This window comes from Nipponia nippon, unplaced genomic scaffold (assembly GCF_047370975.1).
Source record: "Nipponia nippon isolate SJK-2023a ecotype South Korea unplaced genomic scaffold, ASM4737097v1 scaffold_2, whole genome shotgun sequence".
NCBI lineage: Eukaryota > Metazoa > Chordata > Aves > Pelecaniformes > Threskiornithidae > Nipponia > Nipponia nippon.
The window spans coordinates 41,622,730-41,643,147 of NW_028262336.1; the positions used below are offsets into that span (position 1 = coordinate 41,622,730).

General features: G+C 41.3%; 1 protein-coding gene across 1 annotated transcript; it reads right to left on the reverse strand.

Moving 5' to 3' along the window:
• Window positions 1-211: 211 nt before the first annotated feature.
• LOC148055757 (uncharacterized) lies at window positions 212-20,384 on the reverse strand. Its single transcript, XM_087758388.1, has 3 exons — window positions 17,289-20,384; window positions 10,460-16,980; window positions 212-886 (listed from the first exon to the last, which is right to left on the reverse strand). Exons 2-3 carry the CDS (start codon window positions 10,652-10,654, stop codon window positions 551-553), a joined length of 531 nt encoding a protein of 176 aa, XP_087614514.1. The 5' UTR covers window positions 10,655-16,980; window positions 17,289-20,384; the 3' UTR covers window positions 212-550.
• Window positions 20,385-20,418: the final 34 nt, after the last annotated feature.

A 20,418-nucleotide genomic window follows, 5' to 3' on the forward strand; every position in this document is an offset into this window, starting at 1 on the left:
GAAGTAAACAATAAGTATGTTTAATAATTATTTATACTTGCTTTTTCTTTTAAAGTTGCTGGTATGGTAAATTTTAAAGCTATATAATTTGCTGCATTGTGATGAACCTCTTAAAACCCTCTGAACTAAATCCAAGTAGGAGAGATAACAGTTAAAAGACAGCTCTTTAACCAGCATGAGGCAGGCATAAAGAGAAAAGAAACCTGGCAAATGAAATTTCTGCAGCCACTTAATTTTATTGAACCAAAAATGTCCTGAAGGTAATGCCTGCTAAATAAATCAAATGAAAAAATTTATATTTCTGGAAGATAATTAGTATGTGTGATACTTAGACGTTAGCTGCAAAATATCCAGGCGTCAGCACGTAATCAAGCAAACATAACAGCACAACTTGTAGTCGGAAGGCTTATTTTAGACAAGCTGACATTAAGAAGGCTCCCTTCTTTCATTGTTTGCATACAACAGCTGTATTTTGGTTTAAAAGGAAAAAAAAATCCCTATCCCACCTTAACAGCTGTTGCCTTCATTTTCCTTTCACCACCCTAATCATTCAGCCGGCGCCCAGGCGCCCAAGCCCAGCACCCCCAGCACCCCCCCTTGAGAGCCCCGTTTCCTTTTCTGCGAGGCTTTGAGCAGCTGAAAATGCCGGAGCGGGGCTGTGGGCAGCGTCTGCAGCCGTGGGCCCTTGTCCAACGCGCCAGAGGGTCCGAGATGTCGCTGCCCAGCGAGACCCGCGCAGCTCGCCCCTTCGCAGCGCTGCAGGAGAAAGCAGAAGACCAGCGTTGCATCGTCGAGAGCCGCTGCAGACAGCGGGCAGCTCCAGCCCGTCACAAGCTGCACCAGGCTGCTCGTACAAAAGGGGCTTTTGGGAGGCAATGCTCCGATCCTAAAACAAAAGCGAAATCTGACATGAGAGATTTGTGAAAATAGCAGATATGTTCCCCTGTGAAAAGTTCGGAATTATGCTGTTACATGTTACGGCGCCTTTTATACTTGTCTAGGTTTGAAAAAAATCATACAGTGTGGTTCCAAATAGCTGGAAAAATAATTAAAAAAAAATATTAAGGCTCTACCCCACTGTCTGAACAGCAGAAACGATTCCAACATAAAATTAGAAACAAGTCCTACATCTCCTTTGTAATAGTCTCTTTTGCTACTCAGTAAAAAACTTTTTCCTGACCCTATGGATCTGGAGGGGATGTCCTTTGTCCTCTCCCACATTCATACCCTAACACCATCCACGAAGCTGTCAGCCTAGGCTTGAGCAACAGCATTTCTAAAGCCATAGTTATCACTAGTTTGAGACTCACAAGTTGGTCAAACCCCAGAAAGCTTCACTTTCTTCCCAAGCTGCTGCCCGTTCCCTGCAGGGATGTGCCACCATCACCCGTCCCGGCTCGCCCAGGCACCTTCCCTCTCCCGGCTCACCCTGCCTGGCCAGCAGCGGGCTCTCCCTCGGGCTTCTTTTTCCTTTCAGCCCTCCTGCTGCTCGCTTCAAATAGGAAACAAACAGAAGTAGGGTCAGGCTTTCTTTCCCCCCCCGCCCCCCCCTTTCCTTCTGATCAGACAACAGGCTTTTAGGTTTGTTCATGTATTGCTGGGGGAACAAGGTGGGGAGACACCACCAGTAACTTACTAAGCTACTGGGCAAAACCCACAGCTTGACTTCTTATATATGTTAATATATGAGTATATATTTTAATATATGAGTGAAGAAAGTCCCTGGGGAAAGGCTCCTTCTAAGCAAAGGCCGGCTGCCTGGGTTTGGGCTGAGGGCTTTTCCTACACTCCGAGTGCAGCAGTGCAACCCTCCGTTCCCTCACCATGCCAAACAGCCGGTGCCGATCCCTTTTTCATTTCACTGTCCACAATGAGCTGCAGGACCCAAGTATGTATTGGTAAAAGATTTCTTGAATTGGAAAGGGCTTGCAAGAGGTCCAGAGATTTACTTGGTCAAAGTCATTTAAAAGAATTGAAGGTATTGAAGCCTTTAGGTATTGAAGCCCAAGAGAGTAATTCAGGTGATGCTGCAGAGCAGACCATCTGGCTCCTGAAGGTGTCTAAAGTCAATCAGCATTTCAACAAGTGCCCAAATACATGCTCCTACATCCTGAAAAGATAGACTGGTCTGGAAAGATAGATAGAAGATGGTGCAAGTGCCTAGAGAAACCTGATGAGGCGATCGTTGCGTTGTTTGCATAATGGCCTAAAGATTAGGTAAGAGGATACAGAAACTACACTCATTATTGTCTTGTGCAACTCTACCTAATTGGAGAGAAACCAACATTTTGTCTTCTGGGAATTGACTTCCTGTGCCTATAATGTCTACAGCGTTTTTGTTCTCAGCATCTGAGACTACAGCGGGTATTAATAAATCTATCAACTGTACCCAGCTAATGCTAAGGCAGTTGCAGATATATGCTTGCAACACTAAAGTTGCCATTCAGCAAAAGCTTTCCCCTCCAAATCCTAATGAAAACAAAGGGGTTAAATTTCTGGAATATGACATAACACATCTTGATCATGTCATTGCATAAAAGAAATTTAGATCTACAGACAAGCAATGGATCTAGCAGGTACAGCAAATGAGGAATCTCAGGCTGGCATCCTCATCTTTCTAGTGGTGCAGTGGTTAGCTTTACGTAAGCTTCATCAACATCCACGTGCCACAGCTCCTATGCTGAGCAGACGTGCCGATATCATCAGTCCTTCGCTAGGTGCAGGAAAATTACCAAGTACAAACATGCTTAGTAGCCCTATCTTGAGGTCAACACTGCGCTGTTGAGTCTCTCAGTAAAGCTGAGAAGCCGTAAGCCAAAGGAACACCAGGAAACCTTGTCTTTTCCTCTCTCACAACCCAGCCTACCAGACTCATCAAGCAGCTCCATTAATCCTGAGCTGGGATAATGAAATAGTTACTTTTCTAACAAAACACGCAAAGAAAAATATTTTTGAGAAGTTAAGCAGCTGGCCTCCAAGAGGACAGCATCGAAGCCAACGCGTTCCCACACTATCCTCTGCCAGCAGCAAAGCATTACCGCTCTCCCCACTTCAAGGGGTGAGCCACAGAAGCAAGCGTCGTGTGACCGGTCCACAGTTGCGCAGCATACACGTGGCGCAGCTGGGAGCTGGATCCGTACCTCTTACGCACATGATGTAACCCCAGCCCTGACATCAGGGGCATTGCGCAAGAAAACATCATTGATGTTTTCTTAATCAGTCAAATAAAGCAAATTAAACTGACTATACTATACAATCTTCATACTTAGTACAAGTTATGACACAACTGTTCACATTGTCTGGTATGTTCAAGAAGCCGCCCCTGAATTAGTATGGGGAGAAACCCAGCACCTGGCTATATTTTAAATGAAACTTTTATAGTTCATAGACCGTATTCATTCAATCACAGGCCTCAGAGAAAATACTGCTATTCCTTTCTATCTGTGGGTTTGATCCTGTAAGGTGCAGGCACCTTTCATCTTCCCAGTGAGCATAGGGGCAGCTGGGAAACTCAGCACCCCATAGAGCTGGGCTGGCTGATATAGAATCATCCGCTAAAAAAAACCGATGCTGGGCAGCAGCTCTTAACAGGGCATCCAAGTTGGTTTAGACCTCCTTCTTTCTTCACTGCTCTTTTCTCACTGTTTTTTTTTTTTTTAAGTCATCTGAAGATATCTGAATTTATCATATTCGTGTAACTCTGCGTAAAACAATGTAGATCCACATAACGCAAGTAAAACATTTACTGAGAACTACTTAGTACCAATTTTGATGTATGACAATTCTTAAAATACTTTACAGGAATATTTATGAGAATGTAATAACCATTGTGTCCAACATTCAATGTGCATTCTTGAGACATCTGAATTATAGTACTTAAGGAGATTACAATGTAGAGTAAAAATATATTAGACTGGAACATATAGTTTTATTTATTTATAGAAGCCAATTTTATCTTACAGGAAAATACGGAATAAATCAGCTCCAACACTAGTGCAGTTTCTTATTTCCAGCACTAAAACATCTTTGCAATAATGGAAACTCAGTGAAGAATATTAACGGAAAAAGTCTCTTTGGTGTTGATGTACTTGGTTCTCCTTTCAGTAAGGAAAAGCATTTTTGTGTCCACATCTTCCACAGATTTCAATGCATCCTTTTCAATTGATTTGTTACTTGTTTTGACAGTTCGGACTGTATACATGGAGGAAGGTACTGCAGACACAAGTCCAGGCACGACAGAGAATGAATAGCAAAATTTGGTGCCAAAACACAGAGGTTACTTTATCTAGCAAACATAACGACAGGGGTTTAGAACAAGGCTGAATATCACCAAAGTAAATAGCAATATTTTCCATTTCTTCCTATCAGACATAATTACTGGTTAAATATCCCTACCTGAAGACCTAGCATCTCTAGGAAAGATCAGAAATAATCACATCCTTCAAAACTGATAAGTAGTCAAACTGTACCAATTAAATTTTCCCCATTTTGTCTGGTAAAAACTGTCAATCACATAAGATACAGCAAACTGGTTAAAAAACTCTGATTAAAAAGAGCAGGAGCAGAAACAGCATATTTTTTCCCCAAAGTAGAAAAAAATCCCACAGCACATTCTACGTAAAATACAGCAATTAGACACAGGAAGAACGTAAAAGATGCCGTGGTTGAGTTTCAGGTTCACTGTAACTTTCTTTTACTGTAGTTTACAGAATTATTAAAGCAGACACTCAGCACAAAGTCCTTTTTATGATTCCTTCTCTACAGGAAAAGTTCAAATGAAATGTAATTATTTTTCCTCAAATAAAGCCTCTACACAATATTTCATTTCTATTAACTAAGACACCAAAAACTGAAATAAAAACAACTGAATAAATTATAGAGACCATGCTATATTTAACATTCAGATCATCTTCCACCTGGTAAAGAGAAGAACAAATAGGGAGTAAACCACTGGTGGCAGGATTATTTTTTTGGTTTAGTCTTCACCAGTCCCCAAATAACACAGAATTAATTTAGCCAATTTAGTCTTCCTTTATTCACAGGATCCATCTGGAGCTATTTGCTGGTACCTTATCAGGTAGGCCCAAGCAGTGTTAGGGGTTTGGCCCACTGCAACGCTGCACAGCTTTTTCCAGCACATTCCTCTTAATCTCATTTGTGCAGTCAGCATTTCTAGTAAATACAATATGAAATGTCAAGGCTTACATTTAGAATTCCCTAAACAAGTCTTTTTTCCCCCCAACACAATCATTTGATCTGTATTGAGGAAAAAGGGTTATCTGGAGCAATTTATCATGATGTTGGTAGACTATTAGAGGAAAAACTGACAGGAAAGGTGTAAAGCAGAACTAGGCAGATGGCTTAATTTGGGGATTTCCTTGTTCTTTATGTCCTACTGTATATTTAATGTTCAAAGATGATACCTTCTTCCCCAAGAAGCAATAGAAAATATAAGGAAAAAAACCCTTGAATCGGAGACAGAAATTAAAAACTGGCACTGACATGAACACAAGCTATTGAAAAAGGGATAGAGAATTATTTTTTGTCTGAAAAAAACCCATACATTTAAATTTAAGGTGTAATTAAACAGAAGGCTGGCTGGCAATCTAATACAGATAAGATGTCAAATAAACATTGCACAATAGTAAAGTGTTTTGGCTGATGGATGAAATAAAGACAGTATGTCCAAACTCTTTACATCACCAGAAATGAAGACATATCTGTACTGTCAATACCACTAGGAATAAAGTTACTACTTAGGCTGTTGTCCTTCTAGAGGCTAGCCTAACCATCTACTACAGTTATTTCCTAGCTAAAGGTCTGGTATTACATTGCACTACTGCCTGTGCTGTCCAGAACTCCAAAATTAATGCTTTTAAATATTTCCGTGCCTTGAAGCAATAAAGAAACTCTACTAAGTGCATCAAAAAAGCTACTAAAAATAAAAAAAAAAAGAAAAGAAAAAAAAGTCCACATTAATTCCACCTTGCTTTAGACACTTCAGTGTCCAGCTAAGTAAGCAGCCTCGTGGTCTATCTCTCCCTGCTAACCAGATTGCCCCCCTGCAGGGGAATGCGGGGCAAGTCCAGATGCTAACTCAGATCACCTCAAATCCCGACTGCGCTCCAGCAGTGACTGTCTGTGCTGAATACAACTGGGGCCCAGGGCAACAGGGTCAGAGCTGTGAAACTTCAGAGCACCTAAACTGGGGGCATGACACAGCTGCAAAAGAAAATACTTTCCGCACTGTAGCTTGAAGACCTTTCAGTATGTTTTGGTTAGAGAACATGATACTTGCATCCAAGAACATCCTCGTTTGGAGAAGGCAACCAGCAGGATTCAATACCTAGTGCTGAACCATCAGTCGCTCAAGGGTTAACCACATAGCTACTGCTACAAGAAGGCTGCACATTGTCCCTGGCTGGTGGGTCTGTATGGGAAGGCAATGAGCAAATGGTCCAAGCCCTGAAAGCACACACACAAATGCAGCGGTTATGAAGTTTCCTCAGAGGAGGGGGGAATTTTTGGTCACCAGGTCGGTATTTGATCGGCATGTTTTCTTTTACAGCATCTCTGGTTAGTCTAGAATTTATTTATACCAGAGTGCAACATGTAAATGCCATGGGTTTAACATAAAATTGTAGTAAGGATGGGCATAAATCAGCTAATGATGTGAAGCTGGGTAATGATTAACTGAAAAACTGAAATAATAGAACTTAATAAATGATCATGTTAGGGTAGAAAAAAACCCAACCTTTCTTTTCAAACAGAAAGGACTGTGTATGAGCCCTCAGACAGTAACAGAAACTTCAGGTTTGTTGTCTGGCAGCTGGAACGGTTCTTCCTTACATACTATGTGGAGCTAATGGTTTTCCAAAAATAAACAGTTGTTGTGACCTTCAGTAGCAAATATGTAGCTTTTGAGGGTGGTAAAAGTCCTTAACTTTTCAGGGTTCTTTTATCTAATTCAGTAATGACCTGCTAGTGCCTTTCAAAGGATAAATATAACACAAAAATCAATACTGAGTTACAGAAATTTTTGGTACCTTTCCCATTATTGATTAAACTACTTTTAAAATTGAAGTCAATGAAACATTTATTACTTTTTCAAACGCTTTTTTTTTTTTCCCCCCCCCCGTGAAAAATTCTTACTCAGGTTTTGCTGTCCTGTCCTTACATTCATTGATATCACTTTGCTTCAGGCCCTCTATATTTCAAAGAGTCTGTGATGTGAGGTACACACTAAGGTTTTCCCTACTTAAATTGGTTCTCTATATTTTACTAAGTCTCCTAAAAGGACGATTTTTTAAAGGATTGCTGTGCTGGATCTGCATATTCATTGTTCTCGCTCATCAAGGAACCCAGACCTCCTGCCCCTACTGGGGAGGAGTATAATTTAAGCATGTAAATTGTTCGAAGTTGATATCTTATTCTGGAAACACACACTTATTTCTTTCTCATTGAAACGGATAACAGTAAAGTACAGTTAAACACCTTTTCTGAATGGAGACATTTCTTTGGATCAGAGCTATTACATCCAGCACTTTGTCCTGGGTGTTATTTTTTTGCACTTGCCTGTCCTAAAAAGACAAAGAAGAAATGCACCGTGAGTGGAAGCTAAAATCTCTTCCTGTCCTTCAACTAAAAGGTGGGAAAAACACAAGAGGAAATACAACAGAAGTGATGACTAGACATCTTTCGATTTACAGATTTATACTAATCTTAAATCATGTTTCAATTATAAATAAAATAGTGATAAACTATTCCTTCATTGTTTTTTTTTTTTATGAGGCTCTTCGGCTATCAAATGGCAACATGCATTGATAGTTTTATTGAGTTGCAAAATCAAGGTGCCATCAAGTATTCATAACTCATAAAGCCCTTTTATGGTATCTGCTCTAATTTTTATACTTCTCTTTTTAAATACTTATACAAAAATCAGCTTAAGTAGACAAAACCCCACCCAGAGCATGGGCTATATTTTGCACTTCACATATTCATTTTTGGGTTTATATGAAGTACTATCAAAGATCTCTACCAATTTCAAATGAGAGTTACTTCGTTTACTGATATCCCAGCATACCAAGCTGTACGCTCCATGCAATTTCAAACTGAGATGTGGTAGCAGCTACCAGAAAATTGATACATTTGCTTTAAACTCCAGCTTCATTCCACAGAAAAGACACAGCCGTGTTTCAGTGCAGAGAGAAAAGAGCTTACAAATTGTCTGCAAAGCTTTTAAATTCTGTAAGACATGTCAATGCAATAGCTTTCCTTTTCTAAAAATCAAAATACAGTCAGACATTACACACTGTGCATTCAAATCCTTCCTCACTGCATTTACAAAGTACATAGCAAGCATTGAAATAAACACTGCTCTAAGATGGGTTGAAAGTTTTCCCTGTGCAAGTTAATATAAGAACAAAAGTATTGCCTGATATGAGCAGAATTTGTAGCAGTTGTTTGAGGCTTGTGCTTGGGGAGCAACAGGGTAAATCATGCGTGCACCGCTGCGGTGAGAAGTCTATGTCAGGCAGAAAGAGCGACTGGAGCAAGGGACTGACGGCTGCTTCTTCATTTCATGGTCATCATCCGCTCACCAGCAGCTCTCAACAGCGCTCCACCAACACTCGTAAAGCAAATGGTGAAACAGAGCACACACCCCAGTGACACCCCCACAACCTGCTTTCCTGAGCCCAACGAAGCCTCCGGGACAACTGGGAAAATGCTGCTGAGAGGTGGGAAGTGCCGCCAGAGTCAGCCACAGTCAGCGGCTCCCCAAGTCTCCGGCAGCCCAGGCATGGGCTGCCCATGCTGGGCAAGCCACACAGCACGTCTTGTGCCAGCGGCCACTGTGTAGGAATTTCTGGCAACAGCTTCCCTTGAGCTACTAAAAACCCCAGTGGACAGTCAAGTCATTTTTATTCCCACTATTTGCACTTAACTGTCTATTGTTTAATTATGGGAAGGATAAAAAAAGATGTCCTTGGGCACTGCCAAACTGCTCCTTCTGCTAGAGAAAATAAGGAGAAAGCATCCTGTCTTCTCTTGATCCCAGTTCATAGCCTTGGTAACTGCTGGAGGAAGCAGTCTCTTCAGACATAGTCACAGTCCAGTCAACATGTAGGCATGGGCCCTCATCCTTAAACTTTCTTCAGTTATTCCTGCTCACTCTGATGAGGTTTCAGTGTTTGAAAATGTTATTAATGTGCAAACGAAGACCTGATCAGACCCCGTAGACATTTAGAGACCCAAACAACAGCCCACTACATAATATTTATCCTGGAGGAGCTACGTAGACATCACTTGGCTGATTTTAAATGACTAATCATGGCTTGGAATAACAATGTTGTCATCAAAAATTGTTTCTTACCAGCAATTAAGTTCTGGGTTTTTAACTGCCTTTGGGGTATTTTACATAAGCATTGCTCATTAACCCCCTCAGGAACAGCAGAAGCAAAATGAAGGTTATTTTGAAACTAAAATGATCATGCAAGGAAACAAACACTCGGGCTCAAAACTTAATCTGGAGCTGATGGGTTGTCACAGTTAATATGCAATAGATCTGTGATAGATTATAAATAATACAAGTCCCACTATGCAGTCTGGAAAGCACAATAATTACAAGGATTTTACACATTTGTCCACCTACTCACATTTTTATTTTAGAGTAGTCTGTGAACTTCTTGCATTCTAATAATAAACCCCTTTATTCTCTTCCCTCCATCAGAAAAAAAAAACCCAAAAAACAAAAAAAACCCAGACTACAATTAAAACAATTATTCATCATGTTACAGATTAAAGCCTAAAAAGCAGAAAATACCATTTAATTGAAAATAGGGGATCAGGAAAATAAAAATGAGCTATTTGACATACTACAACTGTATGAAGCACTATAATCTAAGTTTCTCTTTTAAGAAAGGGAGGTAATGGAAAAATAATAAACTTCAAGTACAGTATTCCTGACATATTCCCACTACTCTACATAGAGAAAAAAATGAAAGGTACATAGAAATAAAGAGAAGATAAGCTCTAGTAGACTCAATAGACCTTCTATCTAAGAGCTGTCTTCCAAAAACCAGTTAGAGGACAGAAATATGCTGCCACATCCAACAACCAAACACTGTACAATTTGAAAAACAGAATTATTTTTATCTTCTTGAGCTTGAGAGAGAGAGAGATAAAAGATTGAAAAGGTGAAAACTAGAAGCTTTAAAATATTTCTGTATATATAATCACACCTGGAAGAAATAATTTTGGTCCAGAACTCTAAGTACTGTAAAACTTGTATTAAAATAATTAAAGTTAACAACAGCAATCCCATCAGGTAGAAAAGTGATCCCTAGGGAGGGAGAAAGCGGAAAAGCAAAGAACCAATGGCCAGAAAACCATCTGTAGTCCCCTGGAGGAAGGGAATAAATCCTGTATATTGCCCGTGCCCCTTAGGGTATACACCTACCTTCATTTGGTAAATACACCATCCCTGGGGCACACATGAGACATCACAACTTTCCTCATCAGTTAAGAGGCTAACAGCAACAGAGAGGCTGATGGCAATGAAAAATATCCACCCCCATCCTGCTGGTATGAGTAATTTCCTAATGAAGAGCTTTATCTTCCACCCCAGAATCACAGGTGTATCATCGAAGCACATTTTGGATACAGCTGTAAATAATTAAATGCCACCAGCTGCAACTCATTTATTGACCATCTAGGAGTGCGACCAGGGCTCTTCCTAACCCAGGAATAAAGATCAGTGGAGTCTCTTGTTGCCAAATGGATGAGTAGTAATCAGGAGAAAAGCATGGGAGTTGGGTGAAGGAGTATGACAGAGCAGCAAAGTTCATCTTTAGTGTAATGCTGAATATAATATCCAGATAATACTGGATCCTGACTATATGAGGGAACAAAAAGAAGCAGGCTGACAATCCTTCTGAGTTTTGTAACCTTTTCCAGATGTATCCTCAGTAATGGCGCTCTGGCTCCTGCTGGAGCTAATCCTGCAAAATCTGATCTTCATATATTGGACTGCCCCAAAGAAATCCCTCTTTACCTGATAACATCTCTTACCTGGGGAGAGCAACTAACAGCAGCTATTGCAAAAGGCAGAGCCCCTTTTCCCCCCTTGTTTCTCAGAAACCGTCAGGCTTTCTTTATGTGCAAAAACAAACACAGAAAAACAGTAAGGAGAAAGGCTAGACCATGTGAAAACCATTTCTATCCGTCCTTCCTCCTGCCAATGGAGCACAGGAGGGAAGACATAGGAACAGATTTAGGATAACAAGAGGAATATATCCCCTTAGACTTGCTGGGGTTTTTTTGACTGCTCTTGAGACTGGATGAAAAATCTGCCTGCAGAGAGGAGAGGGGTCTGGGCTGGGGGGCAGCTCGCAGTGTGCCCAGGTAGCCCGGAGCTCCGGCGCTCGGCTGTCCCCGTGATCCCCACTGCAGCTGGACGGGGGCGGCCGCCCATCCCGTCCCACCCACCCTCTCCCCCAGTGCATCCAGGGGAGAGACGGATTGCAGATTACTCCAACACAGAGCTACCTGTGTTAAGTTAGGCTCTTTGCCTAGAAATAAATGATGCCAATCTTGTATGAAGTGTGCCTTAATTAGGAAGCATTAAAGAGGGATTGTTAAACTCAGCGCGTTAAAGGGGGAGCTTTTTCTTCCCTTTCCCTGCCCTGTATGTAAAGAAACCAGGTTCTTGAAAAAATGTAGAAGGAAAACTCAGAAAATCCAGCTTCATTTTGCCAGAAAGCTGTAATTCGGGGTCAGTTAAGTCAGAACGGGAAAAATAAAGCTATGGCTCTGAAAAGGACACAGAAGGGAGGAGGGAGGGAAGGGAAAGTGGAAGTGATGAAAGTGCCACCTCCACTTTCAAGCTGTTAATGATATCCAGCTGTTTTTCACCACTGAGAATATTACTTTCCTCCCTCTGAAAGTTAAGGTAATGCATTCTATTAAACAGGAAAGAGTTTGAAGTGATTAATATCCACCCTTGTGCAGAGAGGTTTTGGCATGGTATTTTTATTCTTCTCCTTCCTACTCCATCAGTACAGCAGCAGAGAAAGCCATGTTGAACAGCATTACACATTTAATGCAATTTATGCACTGACATTTTCCAGTAAAGTCCTTTTGCCAAGATTTTATTATAAAACTCGGTGGACTCCTTTTACATACTGAAATAAATTTTAATTAAAACTTTTGTAGTGTTTTAAGTCAACTTCCTTTACACAATTTACTTGACAAATTTGATAAACACGTGCAATTACAGTGCTCTGGATTTTTAAATGGGTTTTACTTTTGTCAAGAAGCCTAGCAGGTTTCTAAATGTCACCTGGGCAAAGACGATGTGATGTGAATATCTGAGTGGGAGCTGCCCTTGTCTGCCATCCTAGTTAAGGACTCTGTCTTAGATCACACTACGCTTATCTGTCTAGGTCCTGTCACTTGAGAGTGATGGCTCTGAGTGAAAGCATCCCAGACTCCTGGTGTGACCAAGGGTGAATTACTGAGTCCTATTGTGAGCACAGTGCCTCACTGTCTTTGAAGGTCCAAAATTAATCCTCAAAGTCCCTGAAGTCCCCCAAAAAGTACAGCCTTGCACTACATGTTGGGTACGAATTTAGGGCATTGGTCTGGCAAGCTGCTGGTCCCACCCCCATGGTGCCCAAACATGACAGGGTGGGGAAGGCAGCCCCTCATAGCCGCGCTGTCACCTCTGCCGGGGCACTAAAACCGCGTGGCTTCAGCTCCTGTGCTTGGTTTTTAGGGGAGGCAAGGAGAACACCACACCGTTAGATGTAATGAATAACCAAGGTGAGAATCTTTTTACTGCCTCATGGCTGGAGGGAGTTAGTGGAGCTGGCGTGTGTGGCTTGCTCTGCTACTACACTTCGTGGAAGCATGATTTTGCCTCCCAGGGCTGGCTCTGTTCTCCCAGGGGACTTCCAGGTGCACTCACACAGGTGATGAGATGAAGCAGGAGGCTTACTGGTCTTGATGGGTTAAGAGCTAGGCTTAAATTTATGTAGACATCACAAACAGGATCATTACATCTGTAATTAACCAGGGTTAAGAGACCCTGCCCTTTTTTCATCTCTACTAGGATACCCAACAAGGCATTTTTAAAAAGGAAATACAGCAGAAGAATGAATGAATAACTGAGTGATGTTTACTGCACAGCAATGGTCTAGCATAAATGTTAAGAAATGGCTAGTTGGATTTAAGTCTTACTTTGAGTCATTTAAACACATAGGGGGTGCCCATAACAAACCAGCCAGTGAATAAAGAGAAGAAAAATAAAGGGAAGAAGATGATTGAATGGGATCCAGAATACCAAGTTGTTACCTGACTGATTCAGCCACAGCTTACCAACAGAAGACCGGCGTCCTTGGTGGTTGTTTGCCCACTTGCTGACAACGGGGTTAGAAACTCTTTCAGTATCTGGTAGACAATTAGCTACACAAGGTCACAGTGTAATTTCAGCGGACATCCTAACACCCAAAGAGATGGTCCAGGTTTAACCGGCAACAAGACTCCACTTGCGTATGTGGCGCATGAGGGTAAGAGAGCAAGACTTAGTTTGTTGCCCACGCAGGGCTTGTTTTGTCAATAAGCAAAGGGCTTCTGTTTGTCATACTGCCAAGTGAGCCCCTGTAATTATAACTGACATTAGCTTTCCTGAGAAATTAACGCAGTCAACAAGTGTCTTTTTTCAAATTATAAACAGCCAGTGCTTTTCAGCAAAGACAAAATGTGATTAAAAAAGCTAGAACAATTCTCTGGTCTTTTGTTAAGAAAAACAATTTATGCTTTAAACTTTTAATCAGTCAAAAACTTCAGATTTAAAGCAGAACTTACCATACCCCTACAGAATTTTTTTATATTGCAGTTGTTTATGAACCGCATAATCATTTGCAATTTTCTCTTGTCACTTGTGACATTAACCTAATGCTAACCCAGCTGACGCTAGCAAATGACAAAAACATCAAAGAAGCAAAACAGATGTATGTTTGTTGAAAATGAACATAATAACATAATAAATATCTGTGCAAAAGGCTTTTGAGTACAGAACATGCTTTGCTTAAATAAGAAGAGTCCCATGCATAGGGCCAGCAATGTCTAGTGATCAAATAGTTTTATTTTTACAGTTAGGACCACATTTCCTTAATATCTGCTCTGGTAGGAAAATGACAGTGATGACAAATCTGGCTTTTTGTTCTTTGGAAAATATCCACAATATGGGATGCTAGCAAAGATCAATCTAAGGAACAAAGGGGACTGGAGGAATCAATCGATCTTACCTGCGCACATATCCAAATGAAGTGATACCACCACTTGAGGGCTTTTTTTAAACTCTTACCCTTAATTCCTTTCTCATATTCTTTAAAAGTTTGTCTTCATTGAAGAAAAATTAATTTTGAATAGACTATACTTATTCTACTTTGTTTAAATCAGAAGCATTATGTGACTTGGCCTGAAAAACAAGCCATTAACATTGCTCTGATAACAGTCTGGTGTAGTTCAAGCCTAAGACGCCAAGGCTATGTCTACAAAAGCATTTCTTAATGCAGAGAAGTAAGATAGCAGTAAAGCAATCATGCTGTGGCAACATAGAGATTTCAGATCAGTCCCCACCTAAAACGCCAATGAAGCCAGTAAAAGCACAGCGTTGCCACTACGTCTAATGTATGTGGGCGCTAAGATACCAACCAGGCAAAGTGTCCTTATACCCACGGGTAGCACAGCTGTGCTGGCAAAGGGTTTCAGTGTGGGACTGACTTCAGCACTGAAGCTGGGATGGAGAGGGAGTATTTGAATTTATACAAATGCAAGTATACAGTGCACCAAATCCTTTTTTTTTCTCTCTCCTGAATGCTGTTTTCCAGAAGCAGTACTCTCTTCTTGTCATGCTGTAAGCCAGATCCATAAAACCCCTCTAAGATACTACCCTGAGTCCCAACGAACACCCAATGTGTGGACTTCAGTGTAACTCTCATTTTGCTCATCCCTCTGTATAGTGTTTCTTTCGGGCTGTAGCTACATGGCTGCCTGTCAAGATGCAAGAGGAAGGATTAGCTCTATAAAGGTGGATAAGGAGTAGGTACTCTGAAGAATGTATCTTTTAAGTATGATGTTGTCTGGCATCTAGATGCATGATGACATGTGCCCTAAGACTGTCAGGTGTTATCTCACTATGGAAGCAGGGTGAGGGGACAGATGGAGAAACCCAGCTTACTGTTCCTGTTCTGAGACGGGAATGCTTTTACTGACACGGCGCCCAGACTCAAAGTGATGGAGTAGATATGCAAATTCAAAATCATAAACTAACAGCTGTTAGCAGCCTTCTGAATAGATATAAAATGTTTGAGGTTTTTTCAGGACCAGAGAAGAGAGAGAGGTGTCTTGGAGATGCCTGGGCAAAGGTCGTAGTTCAGTGTAATTTCAAGCAGCACAATAATAAGAACCCATGCCTTATGCACTACAAAACCTCTAACTTCAAAATAAAAGGAAAAAAGAGACATGGATCGTACTTACATCCATTTTCTTCATCATGGAACATGAGTTCATTTCAAAGTCTAGGCAGCGTCCAAGATTAAATATCCAGAGAGAAAAAAATGTTACTTAATTATACTTTTATGCCTACTTTGTGGATTTGGACTGTTAGGTCCATGTGCAACCTTGGTACTGGAACTCCATGACTTTTGGGTGAAAATTCATAACATAAACAATCTTAGGGGAATATCTGTAAATAAGAATTACCACACCTCTTGTTTTTTATTTTATTATGAAAGAGCTTGCTGTCTTTCCTCATATGTGTTCAGTACTACACATCTACTGCAAACTAGTTTGGCAGTACTGATTTACAGCATGTAAATGAACGGCTCATATGCTGATGTTATCTTTGTTTCTATTGTAAGGTAATACAGCTGTGACTCGTGTTTCTGCATAAACATCTAAATTACACTTTCAACATTTACATTTTGAGAATACTGTGCCAAATGCTGCTGTGATAGCTTCAACAGATGCTACTGTGAAAAGCAAGTGGGAATAAATGATTTTTTTTTTAAATGAAGCTGTAACAAAATCTTCCACCAATTTCAGATATCCAAGGATATTGTCTAAACCAGTATCAGCCTAATGTTATGACCTTCAACCATCCTGTTACTTGTTATATTGATCTACTATTGCATTACACTGGGTTCTGAACTGCTAAAATTCTGGTATGGTTTTTTCTGCCTTTCCTAAGTGCTTACCTCACCCACCAAGTAATAAAACCATACCTGCATATTCCAATATACAATGTGCCTCATCTGCACATCAACTGGGACTCGGTATTTCACATACTCATGAATAAACAAATACCCTATTTCAAGATTAGCAAATAAAATCTTTCCACACTATTATGATATGTTTAATTTAATAAATTAATTTAATTAATACGAATTTTACTGAACATTACTTAGCGTTTAGAAGTTTGACAAACCTTGCATTGCATATGCTTGCTTGTTGGTATAATATCAGCAGTCAAACAGAAAGACTGCTAACAGTCAAAGAAATGATGGCAGGATCCAAAATCTGTTGCTGGGTATGGCAGCCCTCGATAACTCTTGAGTCGGAAGCTCATCAATGAGCTGAAACCCAAACCAAGGTAAGGTATGATTTGTTTACTCTGAGGCTTATGTATTAGAAGGTCACAGAACAGAGCCATCGTGTTGCACATGAGGTGGTTTGCACCTTGTTGAAGACTAACTAGAGTCCAAATAAGACTAGCTTGCATTGGTAATACAAACCTATTTCCTGGGGGGCATGGTCTTAAAAAAGACTTAATGTGTGTCTTGAAGTTTAACTGAGACACAACAATCATTATGTAGAGAACAATATTAAAGTTATCCTCTTGTATTTTGCTTCACGACGGAGACAGGGTTCTTGCATGTTCCAGGTAGGTCACTCTCCCCGCTTTTCCCCTTCTTCCTTAAAACAAAAACACAAAACTTGGAGAATACCTGATGCCTCCAGTATTTGTAGTGTGAGAGCTCTAGAAGCTTTTCTTCTTGTTAAAGTGATTTATTCTGCTGAAGAGTCAATTCTTCAGAATTGTACAACTGAAGAATGAATTCTCCCTGAAAAATCAAAGCTGCCAAGCAGCACTGGCACATTCATTTCCAGAAAATGCTGTCCACAAAAGACTTGGAGTTAGATTCTAGTTATAAGCAGGTAGAGATTGAAGCCATTTACGTAGGTTTTCAAGTAATCTTCCTTCACAATGGGGCAGCACTCACCTTTAGTAGACTTCCACCTTGTGGAAGAAAGTGATGTTGATACTGAAACATCATGCAGGGGAGGGCATTAATATTTGTGTTATGCATCCTCTCAGCTGTCAGCTGACCCCTGTTGTTGGACAAAGAGTAGTAACACAGACGGGATTTCTGTGCTCATAAATGATGATGAATCTTGAGTTCCTCTGTATCAAACAGTAGGCTCTATGGCAGGTTTTCAGTAATCTGTTCACCTGCAAGGAAGACGGATAGGACTGATGCAGTCAGAAAACTTGGCAAAAAACAAGTAGCTGAAGTGATATACTCAAAACTCCTGAAGCTGCTTATGAAGTAGCATAGGAAATGTGGGTGCTGTTGAGCACGCTGACTAACCCATCCTGTTGCCAAAACAAATAGAAGACAACTCCAATGGCTTTAGAGTGGGAGGGAAAACTCTTGTTCTAGACAGCGACAACTGATCATCAAGGCCGTCGTGTCTGCAAGTTCTTCCCTAGTTGCACAAGGCCCAACAAGCGTATCAGGCCAGCCGGAAGCTGGAGCTGCTGGCTCTTCAGTTCTCAGAGCGCTCCATCCCTGCAGAACTGAAAAGTAACGATGCAGGAGATCCTTCCAACTGAAGTGAATGCGCTTTCAAGGATAGTCAGAGAAGGAACTCCCAGATCAGCAGCCCATGGATTTAAAGAAAAAACACTACAGACAAAAAGAAGCCGCTCCCAAACCAATGTCTTCCCATTACAAAAATTTAACAAACCCATATTTTTAGGTTTTGCTAACTACAATTTACCTGTGGTCTCTTTGGAAGCACGTTATCCCATGCTTGCCTTTTGGGCTGCTTTGAAGCACCTGGTGGTATAGTTCTCTATGAAAAATGAGGTGTTAGACTAAACCAATCACGAATCTGAAAAACAGTCATTTTGCTTAAACTCCCACTAGCAACTGCTTAAAAGTTTATCTCTCCAAACTAAAACAAGTAAGATAATAAGCCCACACAATAGGGCTGACTCTTCCAAAACAAATACGTACACAGGGTAACATAGTAATAACTCCAGTTGAATAGCGTTGAAATACAACAGTGGGTGAAAACTGATTCAGATGGAGTGAACTGGTTTTGTCCAAATAAACTAGCATTTCCTTTTCCTTGGCTTTTATTATTAGCTGGCTCAAGCCTTCAGCCTGTGCTGGAGGCAAGTTGTGACTGACCTAATCACAGACTCACAGACCCTCTGAGGCAGGGGTCATCTCTGATCGTCTGGTCCAACCCCCTGCTCAGAGCTGGGTCAGCAAGACCAGGGCTTTGTCCTGTCGCGTTTTGAGTATCTTGAAGGGTGGAGACTCCACAACCTCTCTGAGCAACCTGCTCCTGTGTGTGACCACACTCAGTGTAAAAAAGTCTTTTCTTTTGTTTGAATGGAGTTTCCTGTGTTTCAGTCTGTGGCCATTGCCTCTTGTGCTGTCACTGGGCACCACAGAGAAGGGTCTGGCTCCATTGCCTTTACTCCCTGCGTCAGGTATTTACATCTGAGCTCTTTCCAAGCTGAGCAGTCCCCGATCTCTCAGCTTCTCCCATATGACAGATGCTCCAGTCCTTCAACCACCTCTGTGGCCCATCACAGGACTCACTCTGGTATGTCTGTGTCCCTCTCGTACTGCCGATCCCAGAGCTGGACCCAGCACTCCAGCTGTGTCTCACCAGGACTGCTCAGAGGGGAACGATCACCTCCCTCCATCTGCTGGTGATGCTCTGCTTGATGCAGCCCGGGGTGCTGTTGGCCTTCTTTCTTGCAATTGCTGTCTCATGTTCAACTTGGTGTCCACCAGGACCCCCAGGACGTTTTCTGCAAAGCTGCTTCCCTGCGGGTTGGCCCCCAGCACATCCTGGTGCCCGGGGTTCTTCCTCCCAGGGGCAGGACTTGGCACTTCCCCTTGAGGAACTTCACGAGGTTCCTGTCAGCCCGTTTCTCCAGCCTGTTGAGGTCCCTCTGGACAGCACAGGAAAATCATTCCAGCAATGTTCTTCTGTCATATCCGAGCTTTAAAGGCCTGCTGCTCATTTGCCTGCCCTTATCTCCAGGACTGATGAGTACTACTTCTGTAAATGCCAGTTAATTATAATAATTAAAAAAAAAAACATACTGGGCTTGTGTTACAGCTCTTAATGGGACAGCATTCCAATAGCTACAGATCTAGGATTCTTTAGATGGAGAGATTATGGCTTGGATGCTGATACAGATATTAAGAACCAGTAACAGACTAGACATTGTATTAGCTTTCATTGAACAAAAATTCTTTACACATAGAAAATTATGGTACTAGTTACCTTAAGAAAGTTCTCATTTTGTAATATTCCAGCTTAATGAATGATGAAATTTGAGTATGCTCTTGTGCAGCACAGCTAAGGGCAAGGCTGTAATTTTGCCATGTGAAAGGAAGAGTCTAGAGTCTCACGAGCAGAGGGAGAAGTCTGATATTGAGTAACAACATGTTACCTAAGCTTTCTGTGCTGATACGATATTTAAATGCCTTTTTTCGGGGGGGGGAAGGGTGGTGTTTCTGACTCACACAACTGATTTCGATATAGGGGACTAAAGACTTTGTAAAGACTACGGCTGAAGGCTATATCCTTGGTATAATTATGCAGCACTAGATGTGTAGAATACAACTGGAAGCTACATAGAGACAGAATAAACAGGGACACCCCATACATGTACCCTCCACACACAGACATACCCCACGCTACTTTCTTAAAATAAGAGGAATGCCTTACGCTCCTGGCTAGTGCCCCCAGCAATGTTTTCTATTCCACGAACATTTCTTCCCCCAACTCATAATGGCTTTTTAATCTGTAGCAATTACCAGACCATGGTATAAGAGCAAAAACTGTTTGGCCTGTTGGCCCCACTGCGCAATGTTGCCCGAGACCTTCGGATCAAACCTGTATTACAACTGTGTTCCTTTTCGTCCTTCTACTGGTGTTTTCCTGCTGTTTCCTGAATATGGAGGGACTCGAGGAAATGTGATTTTTAATCCAGTCCTTGAAACTGAATATATCACTGAAAAGCAGAATGCAGTACTGCATGTATTTGAGCCGTGTATCTGAGCAAGTTAAAGCACGTGTCTGCGATACTTAAAGAGG